General features: G+C 43.7%; 2 protein-coding genes across 2 annotated transcripts in view; one reads left to right on the top strand and one right to left on the bottom strand.

Moving 5' to 3' along the window:
• Positions 1-7489, bottom strand: part of itga11b (integrin, alpha 11b) — an 87982-nt gene extending 80493 nt beyond the window's left edge. Inside the window, exon 1 of the mRNA XM_053319441.1 lies at positions 7441-7489. Within this exon, the coding sequence (XP_053175416.1) occupies positions 7441-7489 (49 nt within the window). The remainder of the gene's footprint in view (positions 1-7440) is intronic.
• LOC128358610 (40S ribosomal protein S17) overlaps positions 1-20320 on the top strand; it is a 554334-nt gene that overhangs the window by 368228 nt on the left and 165786 nt on the right. The window lies entirely within an intron of this gene.

The raw sequence follows: 20320 nt of genomic DNA, 5'->3' as shown, positions 1-20320 counted from the left end.
TGCTCCCTCGTCCTTCCATACTTCTTTCCTCCTTTCCTTCCCCCCTCCCTCCTTTCCTTCCTGCCTTCCTGCCTTCCTCGTTTCCTTCCTTCCTCCCTTCCTCCCTCCTTCCTTCCTTCCTTCCTTCCTTCCTTCCTTCCTTCCTTTCAATGAGTGTCCCATAAAGGGTTAAGATAAAGACCCATTACTTCCAGATTAACAGGAAATTTGATTTATATATTTATCATCCCGAGAGGATATTCTAATGATTATAGTCACCCAACACCCAACTGAACTTTCATCTTCAGATCATGCTTTGAAATAAGATTCTTATTTCTCTCTTGGCCCTTTGCATTCATTGAGGGAGGCTCCTCTGCTTCTAATCCCATTAATTGAGAGTTTTGGACGTTACTCACTATCTAATTTTGCAAGCTTTATGTAATCTGTGTTCGGGTCATCACTGGGTCATCATTTTAGATTTCTATGAGTTTATACGTATACAAATAATACAGATTATAGAAGATATGATGGAGTAGTGCAAAAACCCTCAGGGGGGCTTAATCTAGAAAACTCCGATTATTAAAGGTCAAAAGAGAGATTAAGATTTCACAAGAGATACAGATAACTGATTTTCATATATGCTGCCCAGTTTAACAAAGAAAACTAAAATTAGGGTTAGTGGGTAATATTGGGGATAATCCAAATGGATAACATTGCTGCGATAGAAACAAGCTTTTTTCAGCTTTCTTAAAATTTGCAGGTGCTAAATGAAGATATTGTCATGGTAACGCTGAACCTCTGTAGATTAGACCCTAACCCAACTGTAACTGAGATGTTCGACGGATAGGAGGCCTGAGTTTAAAGTTGTTACATTTCTCATTTAAGTATGTGTCATATGTTAGTTAGCTAGCTGGAGCTGACACGTCTAAGTCTCTGTGAGCCTTTATATTGAGAGTTTACAACCAAGTTTTGCCTTTTCAACCCTCCTGTTGTCCTTGTGTCAATGAAGGAAGGGAGGAAGAAGGGAGGAAGGAAGGAAGAAAGGGAGGAAAAGAAAGAAGGAGAGAAGGGAGGAATGAAATGAAGGAAGGACGGAGGAAAGAAGGAACGAAGGGAGGAGGGAGGAAGGAAGGAAGGGAGGGAAGGAAGAGAGGGAGGAGGGAAGGAAGAGAGGAAGGAGGGAAGGAAGGAAGGAAGGAAGGAAGGAAGGGAGGAAGGTAGGGGAGGAAAGAAAGGAAGAAGGAAGGAAGGGAGGAATGAAAGAAGGAAGGACAGAGGAAAGAAGGAAGGGAGGAAAGAAAGAGAGAAGGAAGAAGGAAAGAAGGGAGGAAAGAGAGAGGAAGGGAAGAAAAAGAGAAGGAAGGAGGGAATAAGGAAGGAAGGAAGGAAGGGGGAAAGGAAGGAAGGGAGGAAAGAAAGAGAGAAGGAAGAAGGGCATGAGTCAAGTGGCATGAGTACATGAGTATCACATCCAAATTCAACTCTAAAGATTCCAGTAAGTTGCTACTGTATACTTTTTTTATCGCAATGTCATGGCAACCATTTTTCTGCCTCCCCTCTGCTGCGCCACGTCCTTGTTTCTTTGTGATATATACAGTAATATTTGCTTTAGCGCCACACTCAGGACAAACTTTAAACTTTCAGCCAAACAACTGTTAAACTGAGAATATAGAAAAATGATCATCATATTGCTGACAAAACGATCTCAACTCTCACACTCACACAGTTCTCATCAGCAACCTCAACCTGCTGAAGAGGAACATCTGAATCAATCCCAAAGTAAGTTAAACTTGAGTATGCATGGGTACCGTACTAAGTAGCCTACTTTTAAGGGTGATAACCAAATCACATCAGTACCAGGCCACAGAGTACCGATCATGTTAGATCAATAAGTGCCAAATTTCGGTACCTTGTGGAACTGAAAGTGAACGTAGTCCCAAAATAAGTTAGAAAACACACATTTATCGACTAAAGCATCTCACATTTAGCTGTATAAAAATAAGGTGTGGCCATATGGCGCTTTTTCACTACACTGTTCCAGCACGACTCAACTCGACTTATTTTTTTTGTGTGTTTCCACTAGGGATAGTACCTGGTACAGTACCTGGTACTTTTTTAGTACCTGCTCTGCTGAGGTTCCAAGCGAGCCGAGCCGATACTAGTACCAGTTTAACGACAATTAGTGGAAATAGTCCCGGTGTAGATTTGTGTACATGGACATGAATTTTCAAATGTTTTTGTGACACTCAGTACGACTTTCAAACTAATATGTTTGAATTGGAAGTATCTTTCATGCCTATACCACGTCTATACTATGTACAAATCTTCATGTTTGGAGGTGGCAGGTTGGGTACAGGTTAGATATATATTGGCGCTTTTCCACTACACAGTTCCAGCACGACTCGGCTCGGCTCGACTCGTTTCCACTAGGGATAGTACCTGGTATTTTTTTAGTACCTGCTCTGCTGAGGTTCCAAGCGAGCCGAGCTGATACTAAATGTGACGTCAACAGACTGCCAGCCACTGATTGGTCAGAGAGTGTCGTCACTGGAAGAGTCATGAGCCGTCCCACACAAGAATCAAACCCGCCATTTTTAAATACCGGCAACAGCGTTACAGAGATTAGTTTCTCTTCTCTTTGCTTTGTGTGTGACAGAAAGCCACATACAGCAGCAAGTACACCACTGCCTCCATGTCCTCCATTGTTTATGTGTTTGTGTTGCGTATAAAACGAAGTCACGGCAGTTTTCGCTGAGCCGTTGCTATGACGACCCCGCCTACGTTGAGTAGGTAATTCCATGAATAGGTCCATTAATGAGCTCTGTCTCTATCAAACAGACAAACAGACAAACAAACGCAACCATGCCATCTACAGTATAAAACATATTAATATGCATATGTTCACGCAAACCAGTTTAACGACAATTAGTGGAAATAGTCCCGGTGTAGATTTGTGTACATGGACATGAATTTTCAAATGTTTTTGTGACACTCAGTACGACTTTCAAACTAATATATTTGAATTGGAAGTATCTCCTGTGCCAACATCACATTTGTCTGACACACATATGACGTCTATATTATGTACAAATCTTGATGTTTGGAGGTGGCATGATGGGTACAGGCATAGACTGTATATAAGAAATGGACGTAACATCCGTGACGTCACCCATTGGTTTGTGGACTGCTGCTCGGAAGCCAATAGTATCGAATCTAGGCAGCGCCATCTTGAAAATTTCAGGTGCATGCTGGGAAAAAAAGAACACGGATTCTACTTATATGGGCATGAGGCGGGACCAACGGCGGAGCGGGGAGGCTGGGATTGGTTGCGAGGGCTGGATCTCAAGGACATTGGTCAATCAACCTGTCAATCACAATGTAGCCACATAGCCTGCTTTATCGTCAAATATAAAATCAGGGAGGCCAAAATTTCACAAATGAACATCATACTGCATTGAAGAAGGCTTTAAACTAGCGATTGAGACCATAAACACATTTTGAAAACGTTTACTGAGGTTAGAAATCAAGTGAGAAGTTGGTGAATTCTCCATTGACTTGTATAGAGACGGTCGCCCCCTGGTGGCCTTTTGATAGAATGCAGCTCTAAGTTACTTCCGCATTGGCTTCATTTCAGACGACAGGAACTCCCCGCCTGGGTACAGGTTAGATATATAAGTGGGAGTGGCGGTGTTTAGCTCAGTAGAGGTAGAGCACCTGCCCCATTTGTTGAGGCTACAGACCTCACTGCAGACGACCCCCGGTTCGAATCCCGTGCAGAGCGGTCCTATCCTGCATGTCATTACCCCCCTTCTCTGCCTCCCATTTCCTGTCTCTCTCTACTAACCTGTACATTAAAGGCAAAAACCCCCAAAGACATATAAGTGGGAAAAGATGAACTTTGCTGCAGGAGACCACTGTTCGTTTCAACCTCAAGTGTCTTGTTTCCAACTCCAAGTCGGGATGGGTTTTTTGTGTTGATCTTGCCATGACGACCAACCCTAACCCTAACTCTAAGGAAGTATCATTTAACCCAAATCAGCATCTTTCCATCTAACCCTAACCAAGTGGTGTCTGTGTCTAAACCTAACCAGACCTCAACCACAGCATTGTCACATCATAAAACATCATCATCAATCAAGACTGATTAATAACAAGCACGAGAGATTCTTCCAATTGAAATACATTAAGTCGAAAGTCATGCTGAAGGTAGTGAACAAAAAAATGGAAACTTCATATTCAAGTACACGAATCTCTAGATCAGAGGTGTCAAACTCATTTTTCATTCAAGGGCCACATACAGCCCAATTTGACCTGATGTGGGCCGGATCATTAAAAAGATGGAAGGAAAGAAGGAAGGAAGGAAATAAGAAGGGAAGGAAGGAAAAACAGGCAAAAGGAAGGAGGGAAGAAAGGTAGGAAAGACAGATAGTGAAGGAAGGAAGGACAGAAGAAAGAAAGGAAGGAAGGAAGGAAGGACAGAAGGAAGAAGGGAAGGAAGGCAAAACAGGCAAAAGGAAGGAGGGAAGAAAGGTAGGAAAGACAGATAGTGAAGGAAGGACAGACAGAAGGAAGGAAGGACAGATGGAAGGACAAACAGGCAAAAGGAAGGAGGGAAGAAAGGTAGGAAAGACAGATAGTGAAGGAAGGACACACAGAAGGAAGGAAGGCAGATGGAAGGAAGGACAGATGGAAGGACAGATGGAAGAAAGGAAGGAAGGACAGATGGAAGAAAGGAAGGAAGGACAGAAGGAAGAAAGGAAGGAAGGACAGATGGAGGGAAGGAAGGAAGGACAGATGGAAGGAAGGAAGAAAGGAAGGAAGGACAGAAGGAAGAAAGGTAGGAAAGACAGATAGTGAAGGAAGGAAGGAAGGAAGGTAGGAGGGAGGGAGGGAGGAAGGAAGGCAGATGGAAGGAAGGACAGAAGGAAGAAAGGAAGGAAGGACAGAAGGAAGAAAGGAAAGACAGATGGTGAAGGAAGGAAGGAAGGTAGGAGGGAGGGAGGAAGGAAGGACAGATGGAAGGAAGAAAGAAAGGAAGGACAGATGGAAGGAAGGACAGATGAAAGGAAGGAAAAGAATACAGGGTGGCAAGTGGGCCGGATCGCACCCCTCGGCGGGCCGTATCTGGCCCACGGGCCGCATGTTTGACACCCCTGCTCTAGATTAAACTTCTTGATGAAGGATCTCTCTGTAATAAAATACCAATAAAATAAAAGAACCAGATTCCAGGTATATTGGTGCTGGTATCCATTTAAAATGTGTCCACACCCTAAAGTTGAGACGAGACTGTTTTGTCACCTGCTGTTTCCAAAGATCCCGAACGATGATGAGCTTAACTCTTCATCATCTATCAGGACTTTTCATCTTTGAATTACTTTTCCATCTTTGTGATCAACCTGCATCAACTTTTCCACTTTTCCAACATCCAGCACAACTAAAAAAACACACCACATTACTGATAGTTACTCCACTAGTATTGATTAACCCTCCTGTCATCCTCCCGGGTCAAATTGACCCCGTCTGTTTTCACTGTTCCTTCTTTCCCTCCTTCCTTCTCTTTTTCTTCCCTTCCTCTCTCTTTCCTCCCTCCTTTCCTTCCTTCCTTCCTTCTTTCCTCCCTTCCTTCCTTCCTTCCTTCTCTTTTTATTCCCTTCCTCTCTCTTTCCTCCCTTCTTTCCTTCTTCCTTCTCTCTTTCTTTCTGTCCTCCCTTCCTTCCTTTCCTTCCTCCCTCCTTTCATTCCTTCTTTCCTCCCTTCCTTCCTTCCTTCCTTCCTTATTCCCTCCTTCCTTCTCTTTTTCTTCCCTTCCTCTCTCTTTCCTCCCTCCTTTCCTTCCTCCCTCCTTTCCTTCCTCCCTCCTTTCATTCCTTCTTTCCTCCCTTCCTTCCTTCCTTCCTTATTCCCTCCTTCCTTCTCTCTTTCTTTCCTTCCTCTCTCTTTCCTCCCTTCTTTCCTTCTTCCTTCTCTCTTTCTTTCCTCCCTTCCTTCCTTCCTTCCTTCCTTCCTTCCCTCCTTCTCTCTTTCTTTCCTTCCTCTCTCTTTCCTCCCTACTTTCCTTCTTCCTTCTCTCTTTCTTTCTGTCCTCCCTTCCTTCCTTTCCTTCCTCCCTCCTTTCATTCCTTCTTTCCTCCCTTCTTTCCTTTGTCCTTCCTTCTTTCGTTCCTTTCTTCCTTCCTTCTTCCTTCTTTCTTTCTTTCCTCCCCTACCTTCCTCCCTTCCTTCTTTCTTTCCTCCGTCCTTCCTTCCTTTCATTCCTCCCTTCCTTCCCTCCTTCCTCTCTTCTTCCCTCCTTCCTCCCTTCCTTCTTTCCTCTGTCCTTCCTTCTTTCATCTCTCCCTCCTTCTTTCTTTTCCTCCCTTTCTTCCTTCCTTCCTTCTTTCCTCCATCCTTCCTTCCTTTCATTCCTCCCTTCCTTCCTTCTTCCTTCTCTCTTTCTTTCCTCCCTTCCTTCCTTCTTCCCTCCGTCCTTCCTTCCTTTCATTCCTCCCTTCCGTCTTCCCTCCGTCCTTCCTTCCTTTCATTCCTCCCTTCCTTCCTTCCTTCCTTCCCTCCTTCCTCCCTTCCTTCTTTCCTCTGTCCTTCCTTCTTTCACCCCTCCCTGCTCCTTTCTTTTCCTCCCTTCCTTCCTTCCTCCCTTCTTCCTCCCTTCTTCCTCCCTTCCTTCATTGACTCGAGGACAACAGGAGGGTTGAAAAGGCAAAACTTGGTTGTAAACTCTCAATATAAAGGCTCACAGAGACTTAGACAGACTTATAACTGTGTGTATAAAGTCTAATGAATGTCTATAAATGCTTTGGTAAGCTTTTAAAAACAAACCCACGTGCTCTGCCTCACACACAGCTCTCTGCAGCACATGCAAATGAAAACACGCTCTCAAGTTCTCGGAGTCACAGTTACTGTCAAAACAACATAAGAGAACATCGACTAAAGATGTTAAACTGCTTTTCAGCTCCGATGTTTTAGTAGGAAAAAGTTCAGTAAGTGAAACCATCCTGGCAAAAAACAGTTTTCCACTATCAGAAAGCAAATATTTTCCCATAATGGTTTTTTTCCCCCCTAACTGGTTGTAATTTGTGTAACTGTTTTTAAGTATTTATGCTATTTATGTATAATAAAGTTATTATACCCCACATTTCAAGAAAGGAGGCTTCATAATGAATATGCCCTGATGCTTTTTCAAGTGTAAAACAAGTTCATTTTAGGGACTTAACGCACCTTGCAGGAATTTAAAGGTAAAGATTCAACCTGCATATATATACTATGATCGATCTGTCACCATGGCAACAGGTTGATTCCAATAAGGAGCTTTCATTGAGAGGCTTAAAACTCTCACATTTAGTCATCAAATCCTGCACCTGTCTGATACAAACACATTTATCCTTTCATTTCAATCTCTCTCTCTCTCTCTCTCTCTCTTTCTCTCTCTCTCTCGCTCTGTCGCTCTTTCGCTCTTTCGCTCACCTGGCAGGAGGCTGCAGGTCCACAGCAGCAAAAGGTGATAATAGTCCATGAGTGTGTTTGAAAGAAGAGATGGAGAGAGATACTGAGACAGAGGGAGAGTGACTGTGTGTGTATATGTGTATGTGTGTGTGTGCGAGTGTGTGTGTGTGTGAGAGACTGTCGGTGGGTCGATGCTTAACTCTGCTGCTGCTCTGATGTGCAAAGTAGAGAAAGACAGAAGAGGAGGAGGAGGTGGAGGAGGAGGAGCGCAGTAAACACACCTCCTCCTGCCTCGTGTGTCTGCTGCATACACACACACACACACACACACACACACACACACACACACACACACACACATATCTCTCTGGTTGTTAAAGAGCCTTTACCATCACCTTCCCTTTTCAAAACAGGAGCTTAAACGTTGGTGCACAAACAGGAAATGCCTCAATTTGTGTCTGACGACCAGATGTGAACATCTGTCTAATGATCATGAGGAGAAGATTACTGCCAGGGGCGTCATACAGTTTTGTTTTGGATTTTTTTTTTTTTCTTTTGAGGGGGGGCAACATTTCACCATGCATATTAATGATAGCAGTAATTATTTGCTTTGGCTTTCATGTTTATAATCAAACCATCCTGCTATCAGTTACTACCTGCAGCTACAACTGAATGACATTTATAGATTAACACTGTATAGAGTTGTGAAGTGTAAAGTCAGCAGCTGGTTCCAGTGGTGTTTTTTCCCCATTTTGTATTCCCATGTCAAAAAAGTATTTAACCCTCCTGTTGTCCTCGAGTCAAGGAAGGAAGGGAGGAAGGAAGGAAAGGTGGGAGGAAAGGAAGGAAGGAAGGAAGGAAGGATGGAGGAAAGAAGGAAGAAGGAAGGAAAAGAGGAAGGGAAGGAAGGAAGGAGGTAAGAAAAAAGGAAGAAGGAAGGAAAGGAGGGAGGGAGGGAGGGAGGAAGAAAGGGAGGAAAGGAAAGAAGAGAGGGAGGAAGGAAGGGAGGAAAGGAAAGATGGGAGGAAGGAAGGAAAGGAAAAGAAGGAAGGAAAGGAGAAGGGAAGGAGGAAGGACGGAGGAAAGAAGGGAGGAAAAGGAGGGAGGAAAGAAGTAAGGGAGGAAGGAAGAAAGGGGGATGGAGGAAGGAAGGAAGGAAGGGAGGGAGGGAGGGAGAAAGGAAAAGAGGAAGGGAGGAAGGACAGAGGAAAGGAGGGAGGAAAAGGAGGAAAGAAGTAAGGGAGGAAGGAAGAAAAGGGGGAGCGAGGGAGGGAGGGAGGAAAAGAGGAAGGGAGGAAGGACGGAGGAAAGAAGGGAGGGAAAGGAGGGAGGAAAGAAGTAAGGGAGGAAGGAAGAAAGGGGGATGGAGGAAGGAAGGAAGGAGGAGGGAGGGAGGAAAAGAGGAAGGACGGAGGAAAGAAGGGAGGGAAAGGAGGGAGGAAAGAAGTAAGGGGGATGGAGGAAGGAAGGAAGGGAGGGAGGGAGGAAGGACAGAGGAAAGAAGGGAGGAAAAGGAGGAAAGGAAAGGAGGGAGGAAGAAAGAAAGGGGGATGGAGGAAGGACAGAAGGAAGGAAGGAAGGAAAGAAGGAACAGTCAAAACAGACGGGGTCAATTTGACCCGGGAGGACGACAGGAAGTTAAATCATCTCCTCAGGACTCTACTGTCAGATATAAAAGTTTATGTTGTGACAGATTCAATGATTTCAAATTCAATTCTGAGAAATCCGTGTTTTGTCCGTGACATCGGTGGATGAAACTTGGCAACCGTTGCTATGGAGCAGAAACCATGTGTGCAAATCATTTCAAAATGTTTCGTCACTGAACTTGTAAACCCATAGTCGCTGAGTTCACTCTGAAGGCACCCGGAGGTCAGAAGGGAGCTGATTCACTCTGTATCACCGAGCTTGAAATTCAGTTATGTGCTTACTTTCAATTTCTGGCCCAGAAATAAAAGCTGATTCACTCCGTAGAGCAGTGATTAACCCTTTATTGGGCAAATAATTATATTTGGTAACTTCTGTAAATATCCCAAAATATCCTTCCTTCCTCCCTGCCTTCTTTCTTCCCTTCCTCTTTTCCTTTCTCCCTCCCTCATTCCTTATTTCCTCCGTCCTTCCGTCCTTTCCTTCCTCCCTCCCTCCCTCCTTCTCTCCTCCCTTCCTTCTTTCCTCCCTCCATCCCCCTTACTTCTTCCTTCCTTCCTTCTTTCTTCCCTTCCTCCCTCCCTCCTTCTCTCTTCCCTTCCTTCTTTCCTTCCTCCATCCCCCTTTCTTCTTCCTTCCTTCCTTCTTTCTTCCCTTCCTCCCTCCCTCCTTCTCTCTTTCTTTCCTCCCCCCTACCTTCCTTCCTTCCTTCTTTCCTCCGTCTTTCCTTCCTCCCTCCTTCCTTCCCTTCCTTCCTTCCTTCCTTGCATCCTTCCTTCCTTCCTTCCTTCCTCCCTTCCTTTCAATGAGTGTCCTATAAAGGGTTAACATGCACAAAAGATATTTTTAGTTGAAATACATTAGTTTGGATGTCATGCCACAAAAATATAGAAAATCCCCTTAGATTCAGTTTCATGGCTATTTCACAAACTGCTGTTAACCGTGTTGAACAGTGTGAGTTTACAAAGCCCCGCTTCCACTGCAAGAACTTCGGAAAACTTTTACGGGGTCAGGCTGAAATCATCAGGCTGAAGCTGATTTCATTTTAGCTCTAACTCTGTAAATAAACCACTTTATCCACATTTCTAACCTTTTTAGGAAGAAAGTAAAGTAGCCCTTTAGATCCACAATGTGACGCTAATTTGTCCAAATAACACCTGTTTAAAGTTTTGTTCCTGAGAATTCAGAGCTTTTATTATTAAGAAAACCATAACGATAGAATTGGTGCTTTTATTTTGAAAACAGGAAGCGAACATACCCTCGCTGTAGCTAACTTCTGTGACGTTTGTATTTTGGGTTTTTTTCTGAAGTAGCGTTGCATCTTGGGTAATGTGAGTGTGAGTAGTAGCGTTGCATCTTGGGTAATGTGAGTGTGAGTAGTAGCGTTGCATCGTGGGTAATGTGAGTGTGAGTAGTAGCGTTGCATCTTGGGTAATGTGAGTGTGAGTAGTAGCGTTGCATCTTGGGTAATGTGAGTGTGAGTAGTAGCGTTGCATCTTGGGTAATGTGAGTGTGAGTAGTAGCGTTGCATCTTGGGTAATGTGAGTGTGAGTAGTAGCGTTGCATCTTGGGTAATGTGAGTGTGAGTGGCAGCGTTGCATCTTGGGTAATGTGAGTGTGAGTAGTAGCGTTGCATCTTGGGTAATGTGAGTGTGAGTAGTAGCGTTGCATCTTGGGTAATGTGAGTGTGAGTAGTAGCGTTGCATCTTGGGTAATGTGAGTGTGAGTAGTCAGCTCTTGATGCATACTCTGCATTTCTGGAGAATCTAGTAAACCATCCAGGAACTTCTCACATACTCTAAATCACATACTACGCAGTTGAAACACACTAACATACTTCAAATGACGTCAGAGTTAGTACGAGTAGTAGGAAAGGATGAGGTTTTAAACAGACCCCTACTCTGCTATGGAGACACAACGGCCTAGAGGACCGAGTGAGAAGACGTTCCTGTAAAGTTCCCACCTCCTAAATTTTACCAGGAACTTCCTTAGTGGAAACTCAAGTGTGAAACGAGTAGAGACTGGACTACTTTTTACTTATTATAGAGCCACAAAGTCCATGTAGGGAGAAAGTCGGGGTGGATGGATGGAAGATCACTTCCTGTTTCCAAATATTAACATAACCAAAAAAAGAAAGATAGCTAACTGTGCTTTATTATTAGTGTATCCTCAATTAAATGAGTCCCTAAATCCTTAAACAGTAGAATTTTTAAGCCAAACTATGACATTTCTTTACATCTAAGTCTTATTTGTGCCTAAACCTAACCAAACCTTAACCATGGTGTCGTCCTGCTGATCGGAGCATCAGATCGTTCTGAAGGACACGGACCAACAATGTATTGTAAACACACACAGACACACAACTTGTTTTTCACTTGACCCTGAATCAGCTTTAATGGATTTCCTGGGAGTGCAGCAGAAACCATAACCTGAGTCATCCTAACCTTCATAAAGTGGGTGGTAAGCCTAGTTACAACCAGCTCTCTATCCCCTGAAGGAATGAGTCCCGCAGTGTAATTGTGTCAACCAGTTTTTGTTCCCACAATGTGATTAATACAAGCACACAAACACACACACAAATACACACACACACACACAAATACACACACACACACACGCATATGTTCCCTCCCCATCAATAAAAAGATACTGGAGTGCTGCGAGCTGGACGGCAGCAGGCTGCTGTCATTCTGCTGGAAATAACAAGTGGAAACTCAGAGTCAAAGCAGCAGAGTTAAAGTGGAACAGACGGTAAAATGGCCTTTAAATCAGCCTGAGGGTCGCTCAATGAACACGACACGCTGTTACAGTCCAACATATGTACTGTGCATACAGGTGATAACTGACATGTCCTCTCACTGGTGGCTTCTAACATGGAGGCTCTCTCTTTTCTTTTGCATGCTGAACATTTGAAAGAAAATGAAATCATCAAAAACAGTCCATTATCTAGTTCAATTCCTCCATGTCATACTTTGATATCTACTGCTTCCTCCGATGGGCTAAACAGATGCTCACGTCCAGATGCTCATGCACATGTTCACCATTTGAAGTGTTTAAATTGATTGCATGTTGTTGGTTGTCTTTTTTTTTTTTTTTTTTTTTTTTGCTAGAGCATAAATCTGCTCCAAATCACTCACAATGTGTTCTCCTGAGACAAAAGTCTGAGACCATAAGTAGAGAAATTTGTATTTGTTGGTTTCATTATAGCGCCTCCTCCTATTAAATTCTGATTGAAATGATAACAAGGCGTTCTATCATCTGCCGAACAGATGGTCACACTGAGCCTGATTGCATCCTGATACACAGGCTCTCACCAGCAACCCACATTAGCTTCTCTGCTAAAGTCTCCTTTTTATCTAACTTACAAGTATGAACACACATCTTGTCCTGCAGCTTCGCTTGTTTAACGAGCCACCAGACAAACTTTCAACCATAAAAGTTGGATATTGGTTTGGTTCTTACTCTTTAACCCTCCTGTCGTCCTCCCGGGTCAAATTGACCCCATCTCTTTCGACTGTTCCTTCCTTCTTTCCTTCCTTCCTTCCTTCCTCTTTCTTTAGTTTTTCCTTCGTTCTTCCCCTCCTTCCATACTTCTTTCCTCACTTCCTTCCTTCCTCCCTCCTTATTCCTTTACTTCCTTCCTTCTTTTTTCCTTTCTTTCTTTCTTTCCTTCCTTCCTTCCTCCCTCCTTACTCCTTCCTTCCTTCCTCTTTCTTTAATTTTTCCTTCGTTCTTACCCTCCTGTCTTTGCTCCCTCCTCCTTCCATACTTCTTTCTTCACTTCCTCCTTTCTTTCTTTCTTTCCTTCCTTCCTTCCTTCCTTCCTTCCTTCCTCCCTCCTTACGCCTTCCTTCCTCCTTTCCTTCCTTCCTCCCTCCATCCTTTCTCCTTCCTTCCTCCTTTCCTTCCTTCTTCCCTCCTCCCTCCTTTCCTTCCTTCCTTCCTCCCTTCCTCCTTTCCTTCCTTCCTTCCTCCTTTCCTTCCTTCCTTCCTTCCTTCCTCCCTTCCTCATCCCTTCCTCCTGTCCTTCCTTGACCTGTTAAAATCCCTCATAGCAACACAATGCTTTTCTATGACTTGTAGCTACAGCATGTCGCCTCCATTCATAGGGCGGCTGCTGTCAATCAAACACAGATACCACCACAACCCTGCAGCCAGCTGAGATGAAAAAGAGTGTTTCTGATATTTCCCTTTCCTTTCCCCTTTTACTAATAAAATAATAATAAGAACTATAAACAATACATTAAAAAAACATGTCAACATTATTTTGGGCCACAAAAAGTTAACACTAAATGTGATTTCGGTTGCACTTAAAACACAATAAATATGATGCAGAGAGTACATTTGCATTTTTCTATCTCATATACTTACATACAGTAATGTTACATGTGTGTTTTATCCATAATGAATCCACCAAGTGAGGATGCCATCATTTTTCTTCAAGACCATCGGCAGCAGTCTGAATGGTATAAAGATACATTTAACCCTTTATAGGACACTCATTGAAAGGAAGGGAGGAAGGAAGGAAGGAAGGTAGGGGGGAGGAAAGACGGAGGAAAGAAGGAAGGAAGGAAGGTAGGGGGGAGGAAAGAAAGAGAGAAGGAGGGAGGGAGGGAGGAAGGGAAGAAAGAAGGAAGGAAGGAAGAAGAAAGGGGGATGGAGGAAGGAAAGAAGGAAGGAAGGGAGGAGAGAAGGATGGAGGGAGGAAGAACAGATGGAAGTAAGGAAAGGAAGGAAGGAAGGATGGAGGAAGGAAGGGAGGAGAGAAGGAGGTAGGGAGGAAGGACGGAGGAAATAAGGAACGAGGGAGGGAGAAAGGAAAAGAGGAAGGGAAGAAAGAAGGCAGGGAGGAAGGAAAGGAAGGAAGGAAGGAAAGAAGGAAGGAAGGATATTTTGGGATATTTACAGAAGTTACCAAATATAATTATTTGCCCAATAAAGGGTTAATGAACATGTCAAACATTTTAAAAAAGTTTAATTTATTCACTCAAATCTCCACACACTCACTTACTTACTTGAAGGAATAGTTCATATAAGAACCAAAACCGAAGTACAAAGTGGACATGAAGAAAGTCAGACACATAGATGAGTTGAGAAACAGACATGAAAACATCACAGCCAAGACAATAAACTGCTCTGAGATCATTTCAGCCACAAAACAAATAACCAGGCTGGAGACTAAAAATACTGCTGTAATGAACAATGAAAGAGTCTGAGCAGAGCTATTTCATTTCCTGACGTTAAACAAGCTCTGCTAAATGTTGGAAAAATGACACTTTGAACACAAACGTTCGTCACAGAGGACACAAACACAGAGTTACGTCTTTTTAATGTAGCTGAAAATCACAAATTTCCCAGAAGGATTTTTTATTCAGTTCTGTGTCTTTTTGATGCTGTTATTTGAAAGTAGCTTGTAGTGTTGAACCTAAAGTGAATTATCAGCGACTCTGCAGCCAACCCCCCCCCCCCCCCACCCCCCATCCCCCCATCCCCCCGCCTTCAGCTTTATGGAGCTTTATAGTGAGTGAGCGCTCCCATAGTGTCACTTTTGGCCACAACAGGCAGCTGTAGCCTTTGTACGCTACCTGCTCAGCTCTAGTTAACCCTCCTGTTGTCCTCAGGTCAATGAAGGAAGGAAGGAAGGAAGGAAGGAAGGACAGGAAAGGAGGGAGGGGGGAGGTAGGAAAGGAGGAAGGAAGGAGGGAAAGGAGTAGGGAGGAAGGAAAGAAGGAGGAAGGAATGAAGGAAGGAAAGGAATAGGGAGGGAGGAAGGAAAGGAAGGAGGGAAGGAGGAAGGAATGAAGGAAGGAAAGGAGCGAGGGAGGAAGGAAAGGAGGAAGGAAGGAAGGAAGGAAAGGAGTAGGGAGGGAGGAAGGAAAGGAGGGAGGAAGGAAGGAAGGAAGGGAGTAGCGAGGGAGGAAGGAAAGGAGGAAGGAAGGAAGGAAGGATGGAAGGAAAGGAGGAAGGAAGGCAGGAAGGAAGGAAGGAAGGAAGGCAGGAAGGAAGGAAGGAAGGAAAGGAGTAGGGAGGGAGGAAGGAAGAAAGGAAGGAAGGAGGGAGGAAGGAATGAAGGAAGGAAAGGAGCGAGGGAGGAAGGAAAGGAGGAAGGAAGGAAGGAAGGAAAGGAGTAGGGAGGGAGGAAGGAAAGGAGGGAGGAAGGAAGGAAGGAAGGGAGTAGCGAGGGAGGAAGGAAAGGAGGAAGGAAGGATGGAAGGAAAGGAGGAAGGAAGGAACGAAGGAAGGCAGGAAGGAAGGAAGGAAGGAAAGGAGTAGGGAGGGAGGAAGGAAGAAAGGAAGGAAAGGAGTAGGGAGGGAGGAAGGAAGAAAGGAAGGAAGGAAGGAAGGAAAGGAGTAGGGAGGGAGGAAGGAAAGGAGGAAGGAAGGAAGGAAGGAAAGGAAAGGAGTACGGAGGGAGGAAAGAAAGAAGGAGGAAGGAAGTGAGGAAAGAAGTATGGAAGGAGGGGAAGAACAAAGGAAAAAATAAAGAAAGAGGAAGGAAGGAAGGAAAGACACAAACACAGAGTTATACGTCTTTTTTAATGTAGCTGAAAATCACAAATTTCCCAGAAGGATTTTTTATTCAGTTCTGTGTCTTTTTGATGCTGTTATTTGAAAGTAGCTTGTAGTGTTGAACCTAAAGTCTTTGTACGCTACCTGCTCAGCACTAGTTAACCCTCCTGTTGTCCTCAGGTCAATGAAGGAAGGAAGGAAGGAAGGAAGGACAGGAAAGGAAAGGAGGGAGGAGGGAGGTAGGAAAGGAGGAAGGAAGGAGGGAAAGGAGTAGGGAGGAGGGAAAGAAGGAGGAAGGAATGAAGGAAGGAAAGGAATAGGGAGGGACGAAGGAAAGGAAGGAGGAAGGAGGGAGGAAGGAATGAAGGAAGGAAGGGAGGAAGAAAAGGAGTAGGGAAGGAGAAAAAAAGAAGGAGGAAGGAATGAAGTAATGAAAGGAGTAGGGAGGGAGGAAGGAAAGGAAGGAAGGAAGGAGGGAGGAAGGAATGAAGGAAGGAAAGGAGCGAGGGAGGAAGGAAAGGAGGAAGGAAGGAAGGAAGGAAAGGAGTAGGGAGGGAGGAAGGAAAGGAGGGAGGAAGGAAGGAAGGAAGGGAGTAGCGAGGGAGGAAGGAAAGGAGGAAGGAAGGATGGAAGGAAAGGAGGAAGGAAGGAACGAAGGAAGGCAGGAAGGAAGGAAGGAAGGAAAGGAGTAGGGAGGGAGGAAGGAAGAAAGGAAGGAAAGGAGTAGGGAGGGAGGAAGGAAGAAAGGAAGGAAGGAACGAAGGAAGGCAGGAAGGAAGGAAGGGAGGAAGGAAAGGAGTAGGGAGGGAGGAAGGAAAGGAGGAAGGAAGGAAGGAAGGAAAGGAAAGGAGTACGGAGGGAGGAAAGAAAGAAGGAGGAAGGAAGTGAGGAAAGAAGTATGGAAGGAGGGGAAGAACAAAGGAAAAAATAAAGAAACAGGGAGGAAGGAAGGAAAGAAGGAACAGTCAAAAGAGAGATGGGGTCAATTTGACCCGGGAGGACGACAGGAAAGGACAGACCTTCCTTCCTTTCCTTCCTCCATCCTTCCTTCCGTCCTCCTTTCCTTTCCAATGAGTGTCCTATAAAGGGTTAATGCAGGTTTAACTTGAGGGGAAACTCAAAATTACATAACAGAAGTAAAGAAAAGGAATCATATGATGAGGGAGACCCAAAATGTTCCATAATTGTTACAAAAAAAAGCTGTCATAATCAATCTTTCAGTAGTAGCTTTATAATCCCCTTCAAAGTCCTTTGCTTGTGATGTGATACACTTGTCCCAGCGCTTCTCACATTCCTGGCAACATTTCCTGCAGTCAAATTTTCTCACCGAGTCCAGAAGCCTCTTCCTGGATCTCTCCCACTGTGGCGAATCTTCTCCCTTTTCGGGCTGAAAACAAGAGGACAAAAAAATGTTATTGCAGGCTTAAGTTATGATAAACAATCCAAAGACTTAAATTGCTTCAAATCCAGAAATGGACTGGAATTTTTTTTTTTTTTTTTTTTTTTTTACCAAATTTGACGAAAAGCTTTCATGTAAACCACATTTCCTGGAGAAAATGTGTGTGATTGCTGCTACTGCTGTTTGCTGGCCCGGCTTCTGAAAGAGTCCCAGCAACAGGGTTCATTTTTACAAACCTTTAAATCTTGCAGTGAATCCAGCGGTCAAACTCTTCCAAATGTTGCAAAGTATTTCAGATGCACATACTCTAGACCAGGGGTGTCAAACTAATTTTCATTCAAAGGCCACACACAGCCCAATTTGATCTCATGTGGGCCGGATCATTAAAAGGAAGGAAGGAAGGGAAAGAAGGAGGAGAAGGACAGATGGAAGGAAGAGAAGACAAGAAGGAAGGAAGGAATGAAAGAAGGGAAGACAGATGAAAGGAAAGAAGGAAGAAAAAGAAGACAGGGAGGAAGAAAGGTAGGAAGGATAGACTGAAGGAAGGAAGGAAGGAAGGAAGAAAAAGAAGAAAGGAAGGAAGCAAAAGAAGACAAGGAGGAAGGAAGGAAGGAAGAAAGGTAGGAAGGACAGACGGAAGGAAGGAAAAGAGGAAGAAGGAAACTGGGCCGGATTGGACCTCTCGGTGGGCCGGTTCTGGCCCACGGGCCGCATGTTTGACACCCCTGCTCTAGACTCATAGATCTTTGCCAGCATAGCCGTTTTAAGTTGAATTGTACTGTAGCACCACCTAGAGGTGAATTACCATCACATTTCACAACAGTGGTGGTGATACCTTCGGAGCCCCGCTGGTGACATGGTCAAAAAAAACATTAAATTGTGGCCACGAAATAGGTATAATGTTGTTGGAAGTACTAATTAATAATATTAATATCATTCTTAATATAGGCCTAAATAGATAACTGCCTAAATGTGGGATAACAAGATATTGACTAGAACTGAATAAGAAAAGAAACTCACCTTAAGGACATTATGTACGTAGGCTATTGCAGGTTCTAGAGAAGGTGCGCTCGATTTGCTTACCCAGCTGTCCAGGAATGATATTAAAGACTGTGTAAAGTGAATTCAGACATTTTCTTCTAAACACATTAAATAGGTCATAAATGTATTTCTAAAAAAGGTGTAAAAAGCATTTCAACCATTTAGATTTGAATTGTGGAGCTAGGCTTCACAAACTGTGTTTCAAGATTTCTGTGTTCAGGATTTAGTGATTAGCATAAACCCGCCCCTGCTGCTGTAGAGGTATAAATACATTCAGCGCACACTACTACTACTACAGTCTACAGTTAGCCAGTTAGCTGAGTTAGCAGCTGAGTTAGCCGCCAAGCTAGCAGCTGAGTTAGCAGCAGAAAGCTCTCAAACGTAGCGTCCATGTTTCTGGTAGAGGTGGTGACTTTGATTGACAGGTGACACTTGGTAGGGGGCGGGGCTTCAGCTCACTCAGCGGACACTCCCACAGCGTTTGGGAGCAGAGAAAGAGGCTGAGTTTTACGTAACTTTGAAGCCTTCTGTTGTTAAAAACAACAGAATTGTAAAAAAAAAAAAAAAAAAAGTTGTTATATTTTTACTGTAGTGCCCCCTGCTGGTGGAACTGCATGAAATGTTAAGCAATGTGGCTGCATGTACAACGTTCCCAAATGTGGCTGCAATTATGCATTCAAGAGTTATGACCCTTGAATGCATCAGGCCATGCCTTCAACACTTTGGTAACAATTATAGATAAATCCATTCAGATAAGTCCTGTTCAGGGTCATCTAAATATGGTATGTACCAAGTTTGGTGAAGATTGGAATTGGATGAAACATGTTTCAATAGAGGTAAAAACTGTGTTTACCAAAAAAATCTAAAATGTCAGAAATGTCTCAGATGTGTGTTTCAGGGGTTTCCTGCTGGCTCTGTTGTTAAGCCTTGTTAACGGCCAGGGTTGGGGTCCCTGTTAGGTTGCAAGGTTCTTGGTTCGATACTGGCCGAGATCCCTGAAACAAGAGGCACACTTTGATTTGCGTAAAACAAACCTAGCTCAGAGATTTGACCATTATTGGTGGCAGATGGGCTCCCCGAGAATGATGATGTATTGTGTGATGTATGTAGTGTTTGAAAGAATCTGTAAGTTTAAGAAATGGCACAGTGAGGAGACACACAGCCTGCAGATTGAATTTCAAGTCAATGAGAGCTTGACAGCATTTTGAGGTGTGATGTATGCGTGAGGAGTAAAACCTGTGGGAGTGAGTGATGTGCTTAGATTTTTTAAATGAGGTCTGAAAACTGCTGCAAAAGCCCTCACTTTGGACTTAAAATTCATCAAAAGCACAAAAAATATAACAACACAGAAGACAAATTTAAATGTGTTAGATTTTGGGAAGGTTATAAAGTTTGAATGACGTCTGTAGGATAAGAGATATCCGAGCAGTCCAAGTGAGTTGGATCCAATTCTCCCATAGACTGCCAATATAAATTTTGATGTTTAAAAATGAATATAAAATTGCTGAAATATGCTAGAAAACAGGAAAGTAAAAGTACACAGCTGGTCAATGAGCTCCACAGTTTGACATTTGAATGGTTTTTCTAGCACAAAGAATGTAGCAGCCCCAAAAAGGTCCAAAAAATGTGAGGAATGTGGGATAATAAGAAGAAGTTGAATGATAAACAGCTTTCAGCAATCACACAATTAATGTTTCCATCCACTACTGTTGTGTGACTATAAAGAGATAAACAGCTGGGCACTAATCCTCATCAAACCATTGCACAAGAGAAGAATGCAAAGAGATGAATGTGATAATATTCGACATTAGAGCTAACATAATTGCAGCTTTTGATGGAGAGCTGATGCATGTTGATGCCAGGAAATAGGCAGTGGCATATCTGGACGAGTTACCGTGATGCCGACATGCATGCCTTTAACCCTTCTGTTGCACATGGGTCAATTTTAACTTAAAAATGAGGTATAGTTTCATTTCAATGAGGCCTATTGACTATCACTTCCTAAAAATGTGTAAAACCTGTGGTACTAAGTTGGACTGAAGTTTGCTATAAAGGTCTAACCATAGACTGTATAAAAGAAATGGACGTAACATCCGTGACGTCACCCATTGGTTTGTGGACTGCTGCTCGGAAGCCAATAGTTTGGAATCTAGGCAGCGCCATCTTGAAAATTTCTGGTGCATGCTGGGAAAAATAAAAACACGGATTCTACTTATATGGGCATGAGGCGGAGTCATGGACGGACGTATGGGCGGGACCAACGGCGGAGCGGGGAGGCTTCAATTGGTTGCGAGGGCTGGATCTCAA

The sequence above is a fragment of the Scomber japonicus genome, chromosome 5, assembly GCF_027409825.1.
Source record: "Scomber japonicus isolate fScoJap1 chromosome 5, fScoJap1.pri, whole genome shotgun sequence".
NCBI lineage: Eukaryota > Metazoa > Chordata > Actinopteri > Scombriformes > Scombridae > Scomber > Scomber japonicus.
This window is presented reverse-complemented; position numbering and strand designations above follow the sequence as displayed.